The 16008-nt window shown below is 36.8% G+C and overlaps 1 protein-coding gene across 1 annotated transcript in view; it reads left to right on the forward strand.

Annotated features, from left to right (window-relative positions):
* The first annotated feature begins 6452 nt into the window (after positions 1 to 6452).
* LOC149538968 (plant UBX domain-containing protein 7-like) overlaps positions 6453 to 16008 on the forward strand; it is a 48436-nt gene continuing 38880 nt past the window's right edge. Inside the window, exon 1 of the mRNA XM_089800357.1 lies at positions 6453 to 6645. Within this exon, the coding sequence (XP_089656483.1) occupies positions 6508 to 6645 (138 nt within the window). The 5' untranslated portion in view covers positions 6453 to 6507. The remainder of the gene's footprint in view (positions 6646 to 16008) is intronic.

Raw genomic sequence — 16008 nt, forward strand, 5'->3', positions numbered from 1 at the left:
CCTTTAAAAATCCTTCTGTTATGTTCCTTCCGTAGTTCCCAAGTAATCAAAGATGGGGTAACTAGCCATATGCTTGAGAGAGTTGATTTTCTATGCTCCCTTGGCCATCCATCAAAAACCTCCTTGACACTTTGGGCTCTTGGACCTTGCCACCTTAATTTGAATTGAACCAAATCCCAATATTTCCATGCATACTTACATTGAATTATAAGGTGATCTACTGTTTCCTCATGCTTCTCACACAAAGGGCATCTTGATGGACCTATTATGCTTATTTTCCTCAGTCTTTCCACTATTAAAATTCTTCCATTATAAGCTAACCATGCAAAAGCCCCTGCCTTAGGTAAAATGTCTTTATTTCAAATGAAGACCTACCTATTTGTTTTAGCCATAATATTATATCCTAATTTAACTGAGTAATTACCTAATAAGGAGCCACACTAGATTATTTTATCCTTCTTGAGACTCACCAACATATTTCTTTCTTTGAATATGCTTTGCATTCACTGCTTTTGTACATCTATCATCTCCTCTCTTGAAACATCTTTCTAGCACCATTCTTTCCCTATTAAACCATCCTTTTCTACCATATAGTCAACCACTAAATTTCCCCACTTTTCTTTGAAATATGTTTTTAATTCCAAGTTACCATCATCCTCCCCCAAAACTCTATGTCCATTCCAGGAGTCCTCCTAGAATTTAGCTTGCTTCCCATCCCCAATACGCCAAGAGATGTGCTTCACTATATTCTATCTGCAAGAGAGCATGAAGTTCCATATGGCTAAACCTTTTGGTGGGTCTTGAATCATTAGGATCCTTTGAACTTCATCTTAGTCTAAATATTTACCTTTCAAAATTCTCACCCAATAGAGCTGTGGATTCTCATACATTGCCCATATTAATTTGACTCCCAGTGCTTTATTCATAAGTTGCCAATTCCTTATCCTAGCTCCCCCTTCTTCCTTGGGTCGACATATCTTTTCCCATGCTAGTAGGGGAATTTTATCACCTTCATTAGATCCATTCCAAAAAAACTTTCTCATCTTTTGTTCCAGGATGCAAACAACTTTTTTGGGTATTTCTAGACACCTCATTGCAAAAACAGGCATGGCTGAGATTACTGTTTGGAGTAAAAGGATTCGGCCTGCCAAAGATAACCATTTTCCTCTCCAACCTTCCATCTTTTTCGAACATTTCTCTATCAATTTATCCCATAGCTCCGCTTTGTTTCTGCCTACAAAATAGGGTATCCCTAAATACTTATTTGGCATCAACTCTATTTTTATATCCATAATTCGACATATTCTCAATTTGACATTTTGTGGGGTTTTGAAGAAAAAGATCTCTGATTTATTCCAATTTATAAACTACCCTAGAATTCTTCCATAGAGTTCTAGAGTATGCTTCGTAGCCTTTTCTTCCTCTATACTTGCTACTCTTGCTAAAAAATTATCATCTACAAATTGTAAGTGAGTAAGGGCTTCAACTGTCTCTGTAATTTTGATTCCTCTCCACAATCCTTGCTCCTGTTGCTTATGTATTAACCTTCCTAACACCTCCACCATTATGATAAAGAGAAAGGGGGATAGGGGGTCCCCTTGTCTAATGTCTTTTTCTTGTTCAAAGAAGCCGAGAGGGCTTCCATTAATCAACATTGAGAACACAGTTTAAATAAGCAACTTTCTACCCATTGTAACCATTCCAAACCAAACCCAAACCTCCTTAACACACTCAACAAGAAACCTCTGTCAACCTCATCATAAGCCTACTTCATATCTAATTTAACCATCATGTTTTGTGTTTTTGAAGTTCGAATAGTGTGGACTGCCTCATGTGCTACCGCCACCCCCTCAAATATGGATCTTCCTAGTAAGAAGCCACTCTGTTTTGTCGAAATGATTGAGCTTAGAGCTTGTTTGAGTCTATTTTCCATAACCTTCGAAATAATCTTGTAAACTATATTACATAAAGAAATTGATCTAAAATCTTCAAAAGTTATTTGTGTTTCTTGTTTTGGAACTAAAGTTATAAAGGTGTTGTTGAAGTCTTTAAGGATGAATCCTCCTTGTCTAGATTCCTCAACTACTTCCCACAAATCCTTTTGAAAGATAAAATTCAATTTCTGAAAAAAACATTGTAGGAAAACCATGTAGGCCTGGGGCTTTATCCCCTCCTAACCTTTTAAAGCTTCAGTAACTTCATTCTCTTTGACTGGATCCATTAGTGCTTTGTTTTGGGATGTTGTTATCAATGCTAGGATAACATTCAACACCTCAGCTAGCTCATTCTAATTCTTTGCAATTTGTTGTCCCCAGTGAGAGAAAAAATTAACTGCTTCTAAATTGATTTCCTCTTTATCTTGGATGAGAACCCCTTCAGAATTTTGAGTCTCATAGATTGTATTAGTTGCCCTTCTAATTTTTATTGAATTATGAAAAAAATGAGTATTCCTATCCCCCTCTTTTAGCCATACTTCTCTTGATTTCTATCTCCAATAAGTTTCTTCTTTATTTAGACATGCTTCTAAATCCTTTCTAAGAATTTTGTCCTCCTTAAAGTCCTCCTCAAACATACCATTTTCAATGACTTTAAGACTTAAAATTTTTAATTTCTCCTATAGTTCCTTTTTTTTTTTAATAAAAAATATTGCCAAAATGTTCACTATTCCAAGTCTTCAACTATTCCTTGAGGAATTGTAATTTTTTGAAGAAAATGAAGACTTTATTAGCTTTCCTTGTTGGAGCATTATTCCACCATTGTGCAATCAGGTCTGCAAAGCCTTCCGTTTTCATCCACATGGCCTCAAATTTAAAAGGACACCTATCTAGAGTTTTGTCATCTTGAATCCTCAAGAAAATAGGGAAGCGATCAGAACCTTGATAAGGGAGAATTTTAGTAGAGCATGACCAATTTTCCTTTGCCCAATTACCTACCACAAGAAATCTGTCCAACTTTTTTGCTATATGCACAAAATCTTCTCTTTTGTTTGTCCATGTGAAATCCCCTTTTTTGAAATGGATTTCCACTAATCCACTGTCATTAACAAAATTACTAAAATCTTTTTTACTTTTTGAACTCTAGCCTTTCCCACCCTTTTTCTCTTTTGGGTTCAAAATTGCATTAAAATCCCCACGTAAGATTGCCACATCATTATCTAAATCTTGCACTTTTGTAGACGTGGTTTGCCATAAAATCCTTTTTTGAGCATTATTAGTTGGACCATATACATTTATCATCGAGAAAGAACAATGCAATTTTTTTACATATACTTTGATCCATTGCCAGTTAGTGTCCAAATGAGTTTCAATTATTTCTAAATTATCTAATCTCCATAAAACAACCATACCTCCTGAGGCTCCCTGAGCCCTTGTCAACAAACATTCCTATCTTCTGAATTTGCTTTTGAAATTGGTAAAATCCTCCTCCTTAATCTTTGTTTCTTGTAGAAGCACCAAGTCTAGCTTCAATTAATCAAGACACCTTTTGATCAATCGAATCTTTTCAAGGGCATTGTAGCCCTTGACATTCCACGATAGAGTTTTCATGGCTCTCGGGAAAAGGCTAAACCTTTTCCCAATCTCAATATTTTTGATTGGCTTGCTACATTGCCTGCCAATTCCAATTTTAATTTGATAGATTTGGGGCCTCTTTTCTTCTTGCTCCCTACATTTGGTTTCTTCTTTTTAGAGCTTGTTTGCTCTATGGATCTTTCCTCCTGAATGCTTGGATATTCTAATAAACCTAAGTCATTTAGGTTATCTTCCTCTTCTAAAGCTTCCTGAGATGATTCTCCTCCTTCCTTCGTGCTGCTACTATCCATTGTTTCCTCAAAGGATTCACCTAGGTTTCGGCTTGGGGATAATTCTATATCCTTACAGACTTGGTTTTCTTCTCCCGGTATAGTCATCCCACTTTGATCTTGTATTTTCAAGGGTGTTTCTAACATTTCCTAAAAATATTTTGAGGTCTAGATTTTCAGGTAGGATAATTTCTCTATTCTTATTAGACATCAATATTTGAGAGGGAGTATCATTTACCTTTTCATGCATCTCTCTTTCCTTCTCTAGATTTCTCATTTGCAAGTCCTCTCCCCTATTTGCTTTCCATTGTTCCATAGGGGTTTCTGTCACCAATTGGGTTGAGATCTCTTTATCCTCATGCTCCCTTACATCTTTTTCCAAAAAAACTTTCTCCATCATGATTTTATTGTAGTTGAAATCTCCTGATTCTCACAGAGATCTTTTAAGTGAATATGACTATTTAAGCTTTTTTCTTTCTCCAATTGGCGTTCCCTCCATTCCAATTCCTCAAAAAGTTTGTTAGCTTCTAACCCTTTCCCTTTCATAAAACTACTAATTTGTAATTCTTCTTCTGGGATTTGATTTTCTTCCCCTTCCCATACCTCGATAGGCTATTTCCATACTCCATTTTCCATGCTTAGAGTGATGAAGTCTAGGCAAGGGTTTCCTTCCTTCATATTGATTAGAATCCTTGGGTGAGAGGAAGAATCTTTAATGTTCAGAACTTCCTCTACTTTAACAAAAGTTCCAATCATGTTCGCAATCTGTGCTAGAACCTCCTCCCCCCAATATTCCACTAGTAAGTTGTACAGATTAATCCATAAAGGAAACATCTGCAACTTTTCTTTGCCTGGGTCAAAATTTGGCTCCCAATTCTTCATAAATATACCTTTGCCTTCTAAAAGGTAAGGGCCATTGTTTAGGATATCCCATTTGTCTGTTTTGCTCTATGCTAACCCCATGTAAAAGCCATTTGTTAGGGTTTTCAACCTACATTCCTTTCCCCATAAAGCTTTACATCCTAACCTTATTGTTCTTACAAAAGGCCATGGGCCTAGCCGTTTGAAAAAGAAAGCTTTTTCCTTTAATTCACCTATAGTCATTATCTATGTGAATAGTAGACATTACCTCATAGGTGATATGCTCTTCTGGGTTTTGGGAAGGGTCTTTGACTGCCTCTTTCTCCTTCGCCAGAGCTTGTTGCTACTATTTGGGTTTGTAGAACTTATGTGCAATCTTTGTAAAGTCAAATCTATTGAACTTCCTGTAGATCGGCTTTTGTCCATGGGCCTGGTTTCCCCATTTCCTCTCATTCCCCCTATTTTGTCTCCTTTGTGGTGGATTGAAATGGTCATTTCTTTGGGGGTAGGGCATTGGTCTCTGAAAACTTATTTTATTATATCTATTCAGAGGCCATCTATTGCTCATTTGCTGCTCGTAAGACTAGCTTGCATGTTGACAAAAACTTGATTGAGCATTTGCTTTCCATTCATGGTTTCCCCTGCCATTTGCAGGTAGTCATTGCTTCCATCGTTCAAAGCGCTCCTGCTCTCGCTCCCACGCCATAGCTTTTTTTTTTTTTTTAGGTTCTTTGATATGTTAATATTAAATTAATTTTTTAAAGATGTATATGATTTTCAAATTTAATGTAGAAAGATAAAAATTAACGTTAACACACTCCGCCCTTTCCCATTGTAAAATGACATTAATTAGCAACAAATTCAATAATATTTTAAATTTCTTAATCTATATAAAAATAACACTAATCATGAAGTGTGGTTCCTAAACAATTAAGAGTACTATTATCTTTTTGACATTTTCCTTATTTTTTGAATCTAAATCAATAGAATAGAAACTTCTTTCTTGATTGATAATAAAAAGATCTACAAAACAAATTTTTTTATGGTATGACAAATTTTATTTGATAATAGAAATTTTGTTAAGATAAAAATAGAAATTCTACTAATTAGCAAATCTTGATTAATAATTAAAATCTATATGAAATTAACTTGCTTATCTTTAGAAAACTTAACATTAATATATGAAGAAATATCATTATAGAAACAATTAATTTAATTAATTTACATTATTTTCTATATTTTTATTTTTTATTACATTACTTATTTATATTTTATTAATTTTTTTAATTTTAAAAAATTATAAAAACAAATTAGTTTTTTAATAATAAAAATGATTTTAATTTACATTTTTTTTTTAATGCTTAATTTTTTAATTTTATCAAAATTATATGTATTGAAATGTTTGTTATATTTAAACTTTACATTAAGAAATGATTATGTTCAACTCATAGTTACAATTATTTTATAATTATATACTCACTTAAAGATTTTTCATATTACTTTAATGTAATTGTATTATTTTTTATAGATTAAATAGTGAGTGATTTACATGCATACTCATAAATAATTTAAACAAATATTTCATTCAATAAACAAACTGCACCATTATTACCACTACGATATTAGCTTTTGTGCTCTTTTTTTTTGGGTTTTTTCAGGGGCAAATTAGCTTTTAAAAAATAAAATTACGTACTAAACATTTTTACAAGTATCATATTATTAAAATTTAAAATCAGTTTGCCTACGGTAAGTTCGTCAGGTTATAAATCGAAGGCTTTTTGTGAAATCTGAGGCGTCGGTAGCGTAACATGAATGCGAGCACGCAAATCTGAAACTCTTTATTTTTCATGCGTGGGATTGATAATTCATCATTTCTTCATCTATCATTAATCAAAATGGACATTGATAACGAGAAGCAAGCAAAGATTGCTTCTTTTGTTGAAATAGTTGGTGAATCCACAGACAAGGCACGCCAGTTTCTTCAGGTCGGTAAAAAAACCTAAAATTTATTTGCTTCCTTTATTCTTCTGAACCGCCTGGTTTTATGATAGTGAGACACAATGAATTACATTTTACATTTAATTGTTAATGGGGATAATATTCCTTTCCTTGGCAACACGTAGTTAGGTCAGAGAGTGACGCATCTCCTGTTTTCAAAGATGAATGAATAGGACTTACGTGATAAACAAATAAAAGTTCCGCAGATCTTAATTTGTTAGATGTAGGCTTCCAAGGTTGTCTGTATGATGTTAGCAGTGCTGCATTTTATGCATTTCATAATTATAAAGTAGTAAGCTTTGGACTGGTGTGCAAGACAACACAAAAAAACTGATATTTATCAGGCAAACTGCGGAATGCATCCTTTCTTAAGGAATATATGAATCAATTTCTCACATCATGTGGAAAATTTGAGACGAGTCCGAGATGAAATTGGTGTGGTTTTTTTTGGATTACAAGATTTGTTTGAAGGATTTGTTAGCATATGAGGTTAGATTTTTATTTTATTTTTGCAAAATGCTTCACTTTTCCAATAAATTTACATTATAATTCAAAGATCGCTGACGCAAAACAGTGGGCAAGGCAAGGCACATTTCTAATACAGGCCTGGGACGGGATGATGGTCAAGTCCAAAGGGCTATTAATTCAAACTTTATACAGTAGGCGCTTCAAACCAAGAGCAGCTAACCCAATTTCGCCAAAGTCAATTTTTAAGGATAGTTTTTCTGATAAATAACTGGAAGGGAGGCCACTATTAAGGGGCCAGGCTGTGGCTCAACCTGGACCAGCATTGGGATAGTCCCAGGGCTTTACTAGTGGACCTAACTCGCATGCCCCAATTTAAGGATTTAATAAGATTAAGAGTGAAATAATTTAAAAAACAGTAACTTGTACTCCATTTAGCTTAAGGTAGCCAAGGGTCTGTATTCTTTATTTTCCAGCTGTCAGTGGTTCAATTGCCTTGATCTTAGTGACATATTCAGTCCAGAAAAAAGGCTGTTTTGGGGATTTGTTATTACTCAATGATGGGACTTCCTGTGTTAGAATATTGAGGAAATTCATAATGCTCTTGAATCTATAGTGTTCGGTGGATGGGCTCAATTGTGTTCATTGAAGTAGCCTTTAGATCCATTGCCATATGGCTTTGGCATCTACTCATACGATATTTGTGAGCAGTTAGATTAGGTCTTCAGAATAACTCTTCTGACATTGCATGGAGCTTTCTACCTTAACTTGGAATGAGCTAGCAAAATTGAATTCACTTTCTCAGATTGATATTATGTCCTTTGTAACATAACTTTTAGTCTTACATGCAAGCTGCTGTTAATTATTGGGTTGATTATAGGACTCATGCCAAAATGGGACTTAGAAATGACTCTTTTGAGTCTTTTCAACTAGTCTAGTCCAAAAAGGCATCATTTACTTGATTAACACTGTTGAGATAGGTTTTAACTAGAGGAAGTTGAAATACCTTTTCATGAAATTATACTTGTTTCTAGCATCCCTGCTCAATCTTTGTTTGATTTTCAGTGGTTGGAAGTTTTTGGCAAGATTATTGGAGAAACTATTTTAAAAATGGTATTAACTATTATGGAGCTTGGAAAAGTTGTCTAGTTCTATTATTCAAGCATATTTGCAGGTATTAATAACATGGCTCATCCAGATCATTATCAATGAATATCACATTTTAGATTTTTTTGGGGAAAAATCCGATGTTTTGTAATTGCAATATTGCAAGTTTATAGATCTAAACTTTGAACTTTGAAGTATTACCTTTTTGAGTGAGATACCCCTTTATATTTAAGAAATCATTATTGTATGCACAATCAATTAACTGGACTAGCGTAGTCTTAGCTGAATACAAGTCTTGAAACTGTTGTTGAGTTGCCTGCATTTACAATCAAAGACTACCATTTTCTGAAAATGTGTATTGTCGATTTTGCTATTGTACCCACAAAAAAAAAAAAAAACATTACTATCTTTCATGGGTTAATATAGAATTGAGATATGATCAATTGCCACGCTTTCTAAAATTCAAATTAGTAGTGTTACATATATCATAAGAGAACCACCATCCAAGGTATTGGATTGGAGGCCCAAGATGGTTATGGATATCCATATCATCCAACATCATGTGATTGTTGTTTTGGGGCAATACCATGACACCTTCTTGGCATATGAAGACTGTAACAGAGAATGTATCTGTGGTCCAGGAATATGAAATGAACTAGTCTTTAACATATGCATCAATGCCAAACTATAATGTATTAAAGAGAAAGCAATGCATGCTGTATTTGGCATGACTGGGGCATTCATGAGCCTCTGGATCTTGAACAGCCAAGTTGCATACTTGGAATCTAATTCCTTGTGATTGTTGAGCTTTTCATTCAATAATAGAGTTCAGGCAGTGGTATACATCTCTAGGGTCTTTGAGTTGTTTCCAAGGAACTCGATAGCCTCTAGAAAACAATACAAATGCTGAAAAGGAAAAAAAATGGTTGTGTGATTAATCCCACATCGATAATAATTTTTAGAAAATGTAGACTTACAAGGCATTAAACGCACGAAAAATGTCTCCAATCCGGAAGCAGGAATTGGGCTGAAAATTCTTGGGTTTATGTGCTAGCATTGTAATGACCCATACCAATAAGCCACTAAACAAAACCCTAAATTTAATGCACGGCTAAAGTATATTGCTGAAATAAAAGAAATAATAGTGCCAATGTATTCATTCAATGAAAACCAAATGTTTTTACAAATGATATGGAAAATTTCAGCACCAAAACATTATGACATAGCACATTACAGAGAAACCCTAATTGGCTGTATACAATTGAGAACTTGTTGCAACTATAGATTGAAATGAAGAACCTGGACTGATCAAATACTGGAGACTAACTGCTGAAGATGATATGGTGAAAGTAGAATTCCAACTGAAACTCCAAATCAGCAATTAAGCACAAATGAAAGGACTGAAATATCCTTCCCACAGCTGCAATAATTCAAGTGATCTCTCACACCCTCAAAATTGCGTACCAATTGAGAGTTTTCGTTCTCAATGGCCAATTGTGACTATTTGCAGAAACCCTAGGCTCCACAACGCACGTAAGCAAAAATCAATAATAAATCTTGATGATAGGCAATGAGCCCTCAATGCCTATTTATTCTATTTTCCTTGATAGGTCGGCCTCCCTTTTTAATTTTTTCTCCGCTTCTTCCAGCAACCTCTAGAAGCTTTTTTTTATTTAATTTATAAAGTTACCTTGTAATATATATTTTTTAATTGATAAATTTATAATTAATTCCTCCAAAAAAATGGGACATTACAGGTCCACCCCTCCTAAAATTGCTTGGCCTCAAGCAATCTTAATGCTGGATGCTGCAAAATCACTTCTCCCTCCCAAGTAGCATCTTCAATAGGTAAATCTTTCCACTTAACTAGATACTCTCTGATTACTCTCCTGTGAAGCTGCTTCTCTCTAATATCCAAAATGGATTCTGGCACTAAGATCAATTTCCCCTCATCATCCAAGGGAGGTAATACTGCAGAAGGCATGATATTTTGACTCAACGCCTTTTTGAGGCGTGATACATGAAACACATTGTGCACTCTACTATCTGTGGGAAGCTCCAACTCATAAGCCACCTCACCAACTCTTTTGATGATCTTGAATGGTCCATAATAGCGTGGCTTGAGTTTCTCTGTACCACTCTTCTTGAGAGTGGACTGCTTATATGGTTGCAACATGAGGTAAACTATATCATTTACCTCAAAACTACGCTCAGTCCTCTTCTTGTCTGCATACTATTTTTGCTGGTTCTGAGCTCTAGCAATGTTGTCTCTGAGAGTAGCAACTATATCCTTACTTTCCTGTAATAGTCCACCTGCACGGGGTACTCGACTGTCTCCCAACAACAAATCTAAGAAACTAGGTGCCTCATAACCGTAAAGTGCTATGAAGGGTGTCATTTGTATAGTCATATGATATTTAGTATTGTAACAATACTCACAAAGATATATCCATCTGACCCAAGCTCGCTGTTGATCTACCACATAATTCCTCAAATACCCTTCCACCCATTTGTTTACAATCTCTGTTTGACCGTCAGTCTGTGGGTGATAACTGGTACTAGGTGTAAGCTCAGTGCCACACAACCGAAATATCTCCTGCCAAAAGTGACTCATGAAACGGCTGTCCCTGTCACTCACAATGCTCCGAGGCAAACCGTGTAATCTAAAAATCTCCTTGAAGAAGACCTCTGCCACCTGAGTTGTTGAGTATGTAGTAGTGATAGGGAAGAAGTGAGCATATTTTGTCAGCCTATCCACCACCACATAGATACAATCACGCCCCTGGGCCCTAGGCAAACCCGTAATAAAATCCATAGAGATGCACTCCCACTTCCTGTCAGGAATAGGCAGTGGCTGTATGAGCCCTGCTGGATAAGTGTGCTCTTGTTTGTTCTGCTGGCAAACATGACACTCACGCACATACTGCAAAACATCAGCCTTAAGTCCCTTCCAAGTGAATCATTCCCGTACTAACTTGTAAGTCTTGAAATACCCAGGATGGCCTGCTGTAGGTGAATTATGGAATGCTCTAAAAATCAACTACTTCACTTTCGATCTGGGGACTAAGTGAATCCTATTCTTGTAAATGATCAAATCATCTATGAGAGTGTATCTGGTGTCAATTGTTGTCCCCTCCACTATAGAAGAGGCCCACGTGTCTTTGGCATATTCTGCTACAATCAAGTGTCGCCAATCCTCTGATATCTGAATCATAGAAGTGAGGTGTGGCCTACGGGATAAAGCATCTGCAACAATATTTTGCGTCCCCTTAACATATGTGATATCAAAATCATATGCCTGTAACTTACTCACCCACTTCTGCTGACGATCATTCAGGTCCTGCTATCCCAAAAAGTGCTTCAAACTATTATGATCAGTTTTAATACAAAATTTGCTGCCCACAAGATATTGTTTGAATTTGGCCAAGGCATGCATGATGGCCAACATCTCCTTATCATATATACTGAATGATCTCTCAGCCCCTCTGAGTTTCCTACTCTCATAGGCTATAGGATGCTTGTCCTGCATGAGTACAACACCAACTCCCTCTCCAGAAGCATCACATTGAAGCTCAAATGGCTTCGTGAAATCAGGCAATGCTAATACTGGGCATGTAGTCATTATTTCCTTGAACCGCATAAAACACTCCTGTGCCTCCCGAGTCCACACAAATGCCCCTTTCTTCAACAAATCTGTCATGGGCGCTGCATGTCGTGAGTAGCTGCTAACAAACTTGCGATAGAATCCACATAGACCAAGGGACCCTCTTAACTGTGTAAGGTTCTCTAGTGGTGGCCAATCAACAATAGCACGAATCTTTTCAGGATCCATTCGCACCCCTTCTGCACTAATGATGTGTCCAAGATACAACAATTCTGTCATCCCCAAATCACATTTGGACTCCTTGGCATACAAGGACTCGATCTGTAAAATGCTTAATACTGTCTCCAAGTGCTCTAAATGTTCCTGCCATGTCCTGCTATAGATCAAAATATCATCAAAGAACACTAGCACAAATTTCCTCAATTGATGGTGGAAGACCTTGTTCATAGTGGACTGAAAAGTGGTAGGTGCACTAGTCAAACCAAAAGGCATGACTACAAACTCAAAATGCCCATAATGACATCTGAAAGCAGTTTTTTCAATATCCTGCTCTCGAACTCTGATCTGGTGATAGCCTGATCTCAAATCAATTTTTGTGAAATAACAAGCCCCATGCAATTCATTTATCAGCTCATTGATGCGTGGGATGGGATACTTGTTCTTTATAGTTCTCTTATTCAACACCCTATAATCAATACACATTCGTAGAGTTCCATCTTTCTTTTTTACCAAAACAACAGAAGATGCAAAAGGTGACTTACTTGGTCTGCTGTGTCCCATTGCTAGCAACTCGTTGATGGTCCTCTCGATCTCATCTTTGAGTCATTTTGGGTGCCGGTATGGTGTGATCATGATAGGCTTAGCGCCTTCCTCCAACTCGATAATGTGCTCAATACCTCTGTCTGGTGGCCTGCCTGGTGGAATCTCACTGAATACCTTCCCATACTTGATTCTCAATTTTTGAATATCTGGATGATATTCAGTCTTATGTTGCTCCCCCTGGGTAGGCATCAAGGCACATATTGCTGCCCACTCTATATTATTATGCCTGGCTAATCTCTCCAACCGCCTAAATGAGATAGTCCTAACATCACCATTACGGATAGCCTTCAGCACATGAGTCCTACCATCCACCACGAATCGTATCTCCATATCCTCCAATCTCAGGGTAAGCTCCTTCAAAGAATGTAGCCATTGCATCCCAAGTACTATGTCCATGTCACCCATGTTGACCACATGATAGTCTGCCTTAAACTCATATTTGTTCAGGCGCAAAGGTAGATCTCGCACCATCCTATCACAACGAAGAGTATATCCATCAGCTACCTTAACTCTCAATCCCTCAAACTCCTCAGTAATGAGTCCACGCCTCTCCACAAATCATGCATCAATGAAATTATGCGTGGCACTTATATCCAACAGAGTAATAATCTTTTGTCCTGTCAAGACTCCTCGAAATCTGAAAGATCCCTCTCTTTGAATACTAGACAGACGTGCCTCCTGTAAATGTATCTCTGGAGCCTCTTTTTTCTCAGCACTATCTACCTCTTGTTCACCCTCTACCTCATCAGGATCCTCATCATGTTGCTTTGAGATGTCTGAATCTGAACCTTCATAATAAGCCCACATCACTCGGTTAGCCTTCCCCTTAGGCTTCATAGGACAATCATGACCAAACTCATAGGGACCTTTGCAAAAGAAGCATAGCTTCTTCCTACGCAGGTCATTAAGTGTTTCCTTATCCCAAGGTGCAGCTAGCTTGCCTTTTGAGTCACTAACCTTCTCTTTACCCTTGCTGAATTCCCCTTTGTTATCTCTAAATGATGAAGAACTCTTTGAACTAAACCGGTTTGCTGGAGCTGCAAGTTCCATACTGCGGGCTTTCTTCATGGCTTCCTGTAATGTAGGAGGATCAAAGGCCTTTACCCACCCCTTGAGTGGTTCAGTTAATCCCTCTGCGAATAAAATGACTAGCCTCCTTTCTGAAATGTCAGGGACCATCACTGCAAGCTTCTGGAAGTCATTGATAAATTGTTCTAAGCCTCCTGACTGTCTCAACTGGGCTAACTCCCAGAAATAAACTTCAAGATTCTTTTTATCAAACCTTTCTATCAATCTATCCACAAACTCCTGATAAGTGGTTATCTGATTGTGTTGCAATGTGATCATGCCATGTGTCCACCAATCATGTGCTGCCCCATCTAAGTGTAAAGTGGCATACTTGAGTGCTTCAAATTCTGTCATAGTTTTTAGAGATAGGAAAGTATCCACCTTATGAATCCAAGCACGAGCAGTCATTTTTCCACTGCCATCAAATGTGGGTAATACCAACTTGTTGGTGACCTGTTGCAACTCACTGTGTTTATCTACTTGCTTCTGCTTGGCAGCTCTATAGTTCAGGTACCTGTCAAATGTCCATCCATCCTGTACATATTCTGGTAATGAATCCCACTCATTCCTCCCTTGTCGGAGTTCATCTACAATATCTGTTACCATAGCATCAGGTGTGCGTATTGGAGTTTCTTCTCTAAATGTAAGACGTGTGGGTCTATCAGCTGTTCCAGACTGTGTCCTATGTTGTGATCCTGCTATGCTTCTATCATCCTGATCATGATTATTTCTCCTAGTTTCCCCAATCAAATGTTGCATCATAACCATCATTGCCTGTGTACTTGCCTCTATTGACTGTAGAAGCCTCTCCTGGTGCTGTAAAGTCTCATCATTTCGCACACTTTTGGATGGACTTTGAGAATGTCTCTCAGCCATATTCTTAGTTATGCTGGTTCCTTTGTAAACTAAATTAAATGGTGGCTGGGTAACCCTATTAGGCTGGCAGGAAACTGCTCTGATACCACTGTAATGACCCATACCAATAAGCCACTAAACAAAATCCTAAATTTAATACACGGCTAAAGTATATTGCTGAAATAAAAGAAATAATAGTGCCAATGTATTCATTCAATGAAAACCAAATGTTTTTACAAATGATATGGCAAATTTCAGCACCAAAACATTATGACATAGCACATTACAGAGAAACCCTAACTGGCTGTATACAATTGAGAACTTGTTGCAACTATAGATTGAAATGAAGAACCTGGATTGATCAAATACTGGAGACTGACTGCTAATGATGATATGGTGAAAGTAGAACTCCAATTGAAACTCCAAATCAACAATTAAGCACAAATGAAAGGACTGAAATATCCTTCCCACAATTGCAATAATTCAGGTGATCTCTCACACCCTCAAAATTGCGTAACAATTGAGAGTTTTCATTCTCAATGGCCAATTGTGACTATTTGTAGAAACCCTAGGCTCCACAACGCACATAAGCAAAAATCAATAATAAATCTCGATGATAGGCAATGAGCCCTCAATGCCTATTTATTCTATTTTCCTTGATAGGTCGGCCTCCCTTTTTAATTTTTTCTCCGCTTCTTCCAACAACCTCTAGAAGCGTTTTTTTATTTAATTTATAAAGTTACCTTGTAATATATATTTTTTAATTGATAACTTTATAATTAATTCCTCCAAAAAAATGGGACATTACAAGCATCGTCCTCTTATATGGGGCAAACAACACTTGAAGGTTCTCTTTGTGAGCCTCCTTGTGCTGCCAGTAGTACCAAATTACACATGAGAGAAGTCATAGATGAAATGATATTTCTGGGAAATAGGTTGCTGAAGGATCACTCAAGTACTTAATTTTATATGCCACCACATCAAATAATCGACAAAAATAAAGTATCTAAATTCCTTAAGAGTATTACTCATAGAAAATAGACCCTTGAAGGATGACTCAAGTGCTAAAATATTAAATACGACACATAGTTAGTAATCCCACGATGACTCAAGTTGTGATCTCCCCTTCCTAGTTTGCCTTGGAATCTCAATTGTGACAAATTAGGGTTAGGGTTACATGTACCAATTAAAATATCTCTTCAGATAGTGTGCTTTTCGATTTGAATCACGCAATCATAACAAGCATAAGTACATGTATAATTTATATCCATTATCACGGTTAGTCTATAATACATGATATTCATACAATATCTATAGCATCATTTCAAATAGATTAGGGTGTGGGAGAAGCAGCACGATAAGTCCGCTTGAAGGCATCCTACACTAAGCCCAACAACAAATTTTGGCCCTCTTGGCCCTAGATGTAGGC

The sequence above is a fragment of the Cupressus sempervirens genome, chromosome 9, assembly GCF_028749045.1.
Source record: "Cupressus sempervirens isolate cs-2001-9-10 chromosome 9, ASM2874904v1, whole genome shotgun sequence".
NCBI lineage: Eukaryota > Viridiplantae > Streptophyta > Pinopsida > Cupressales > Cupressaceae > Cupressus > Cupressus sempervirens.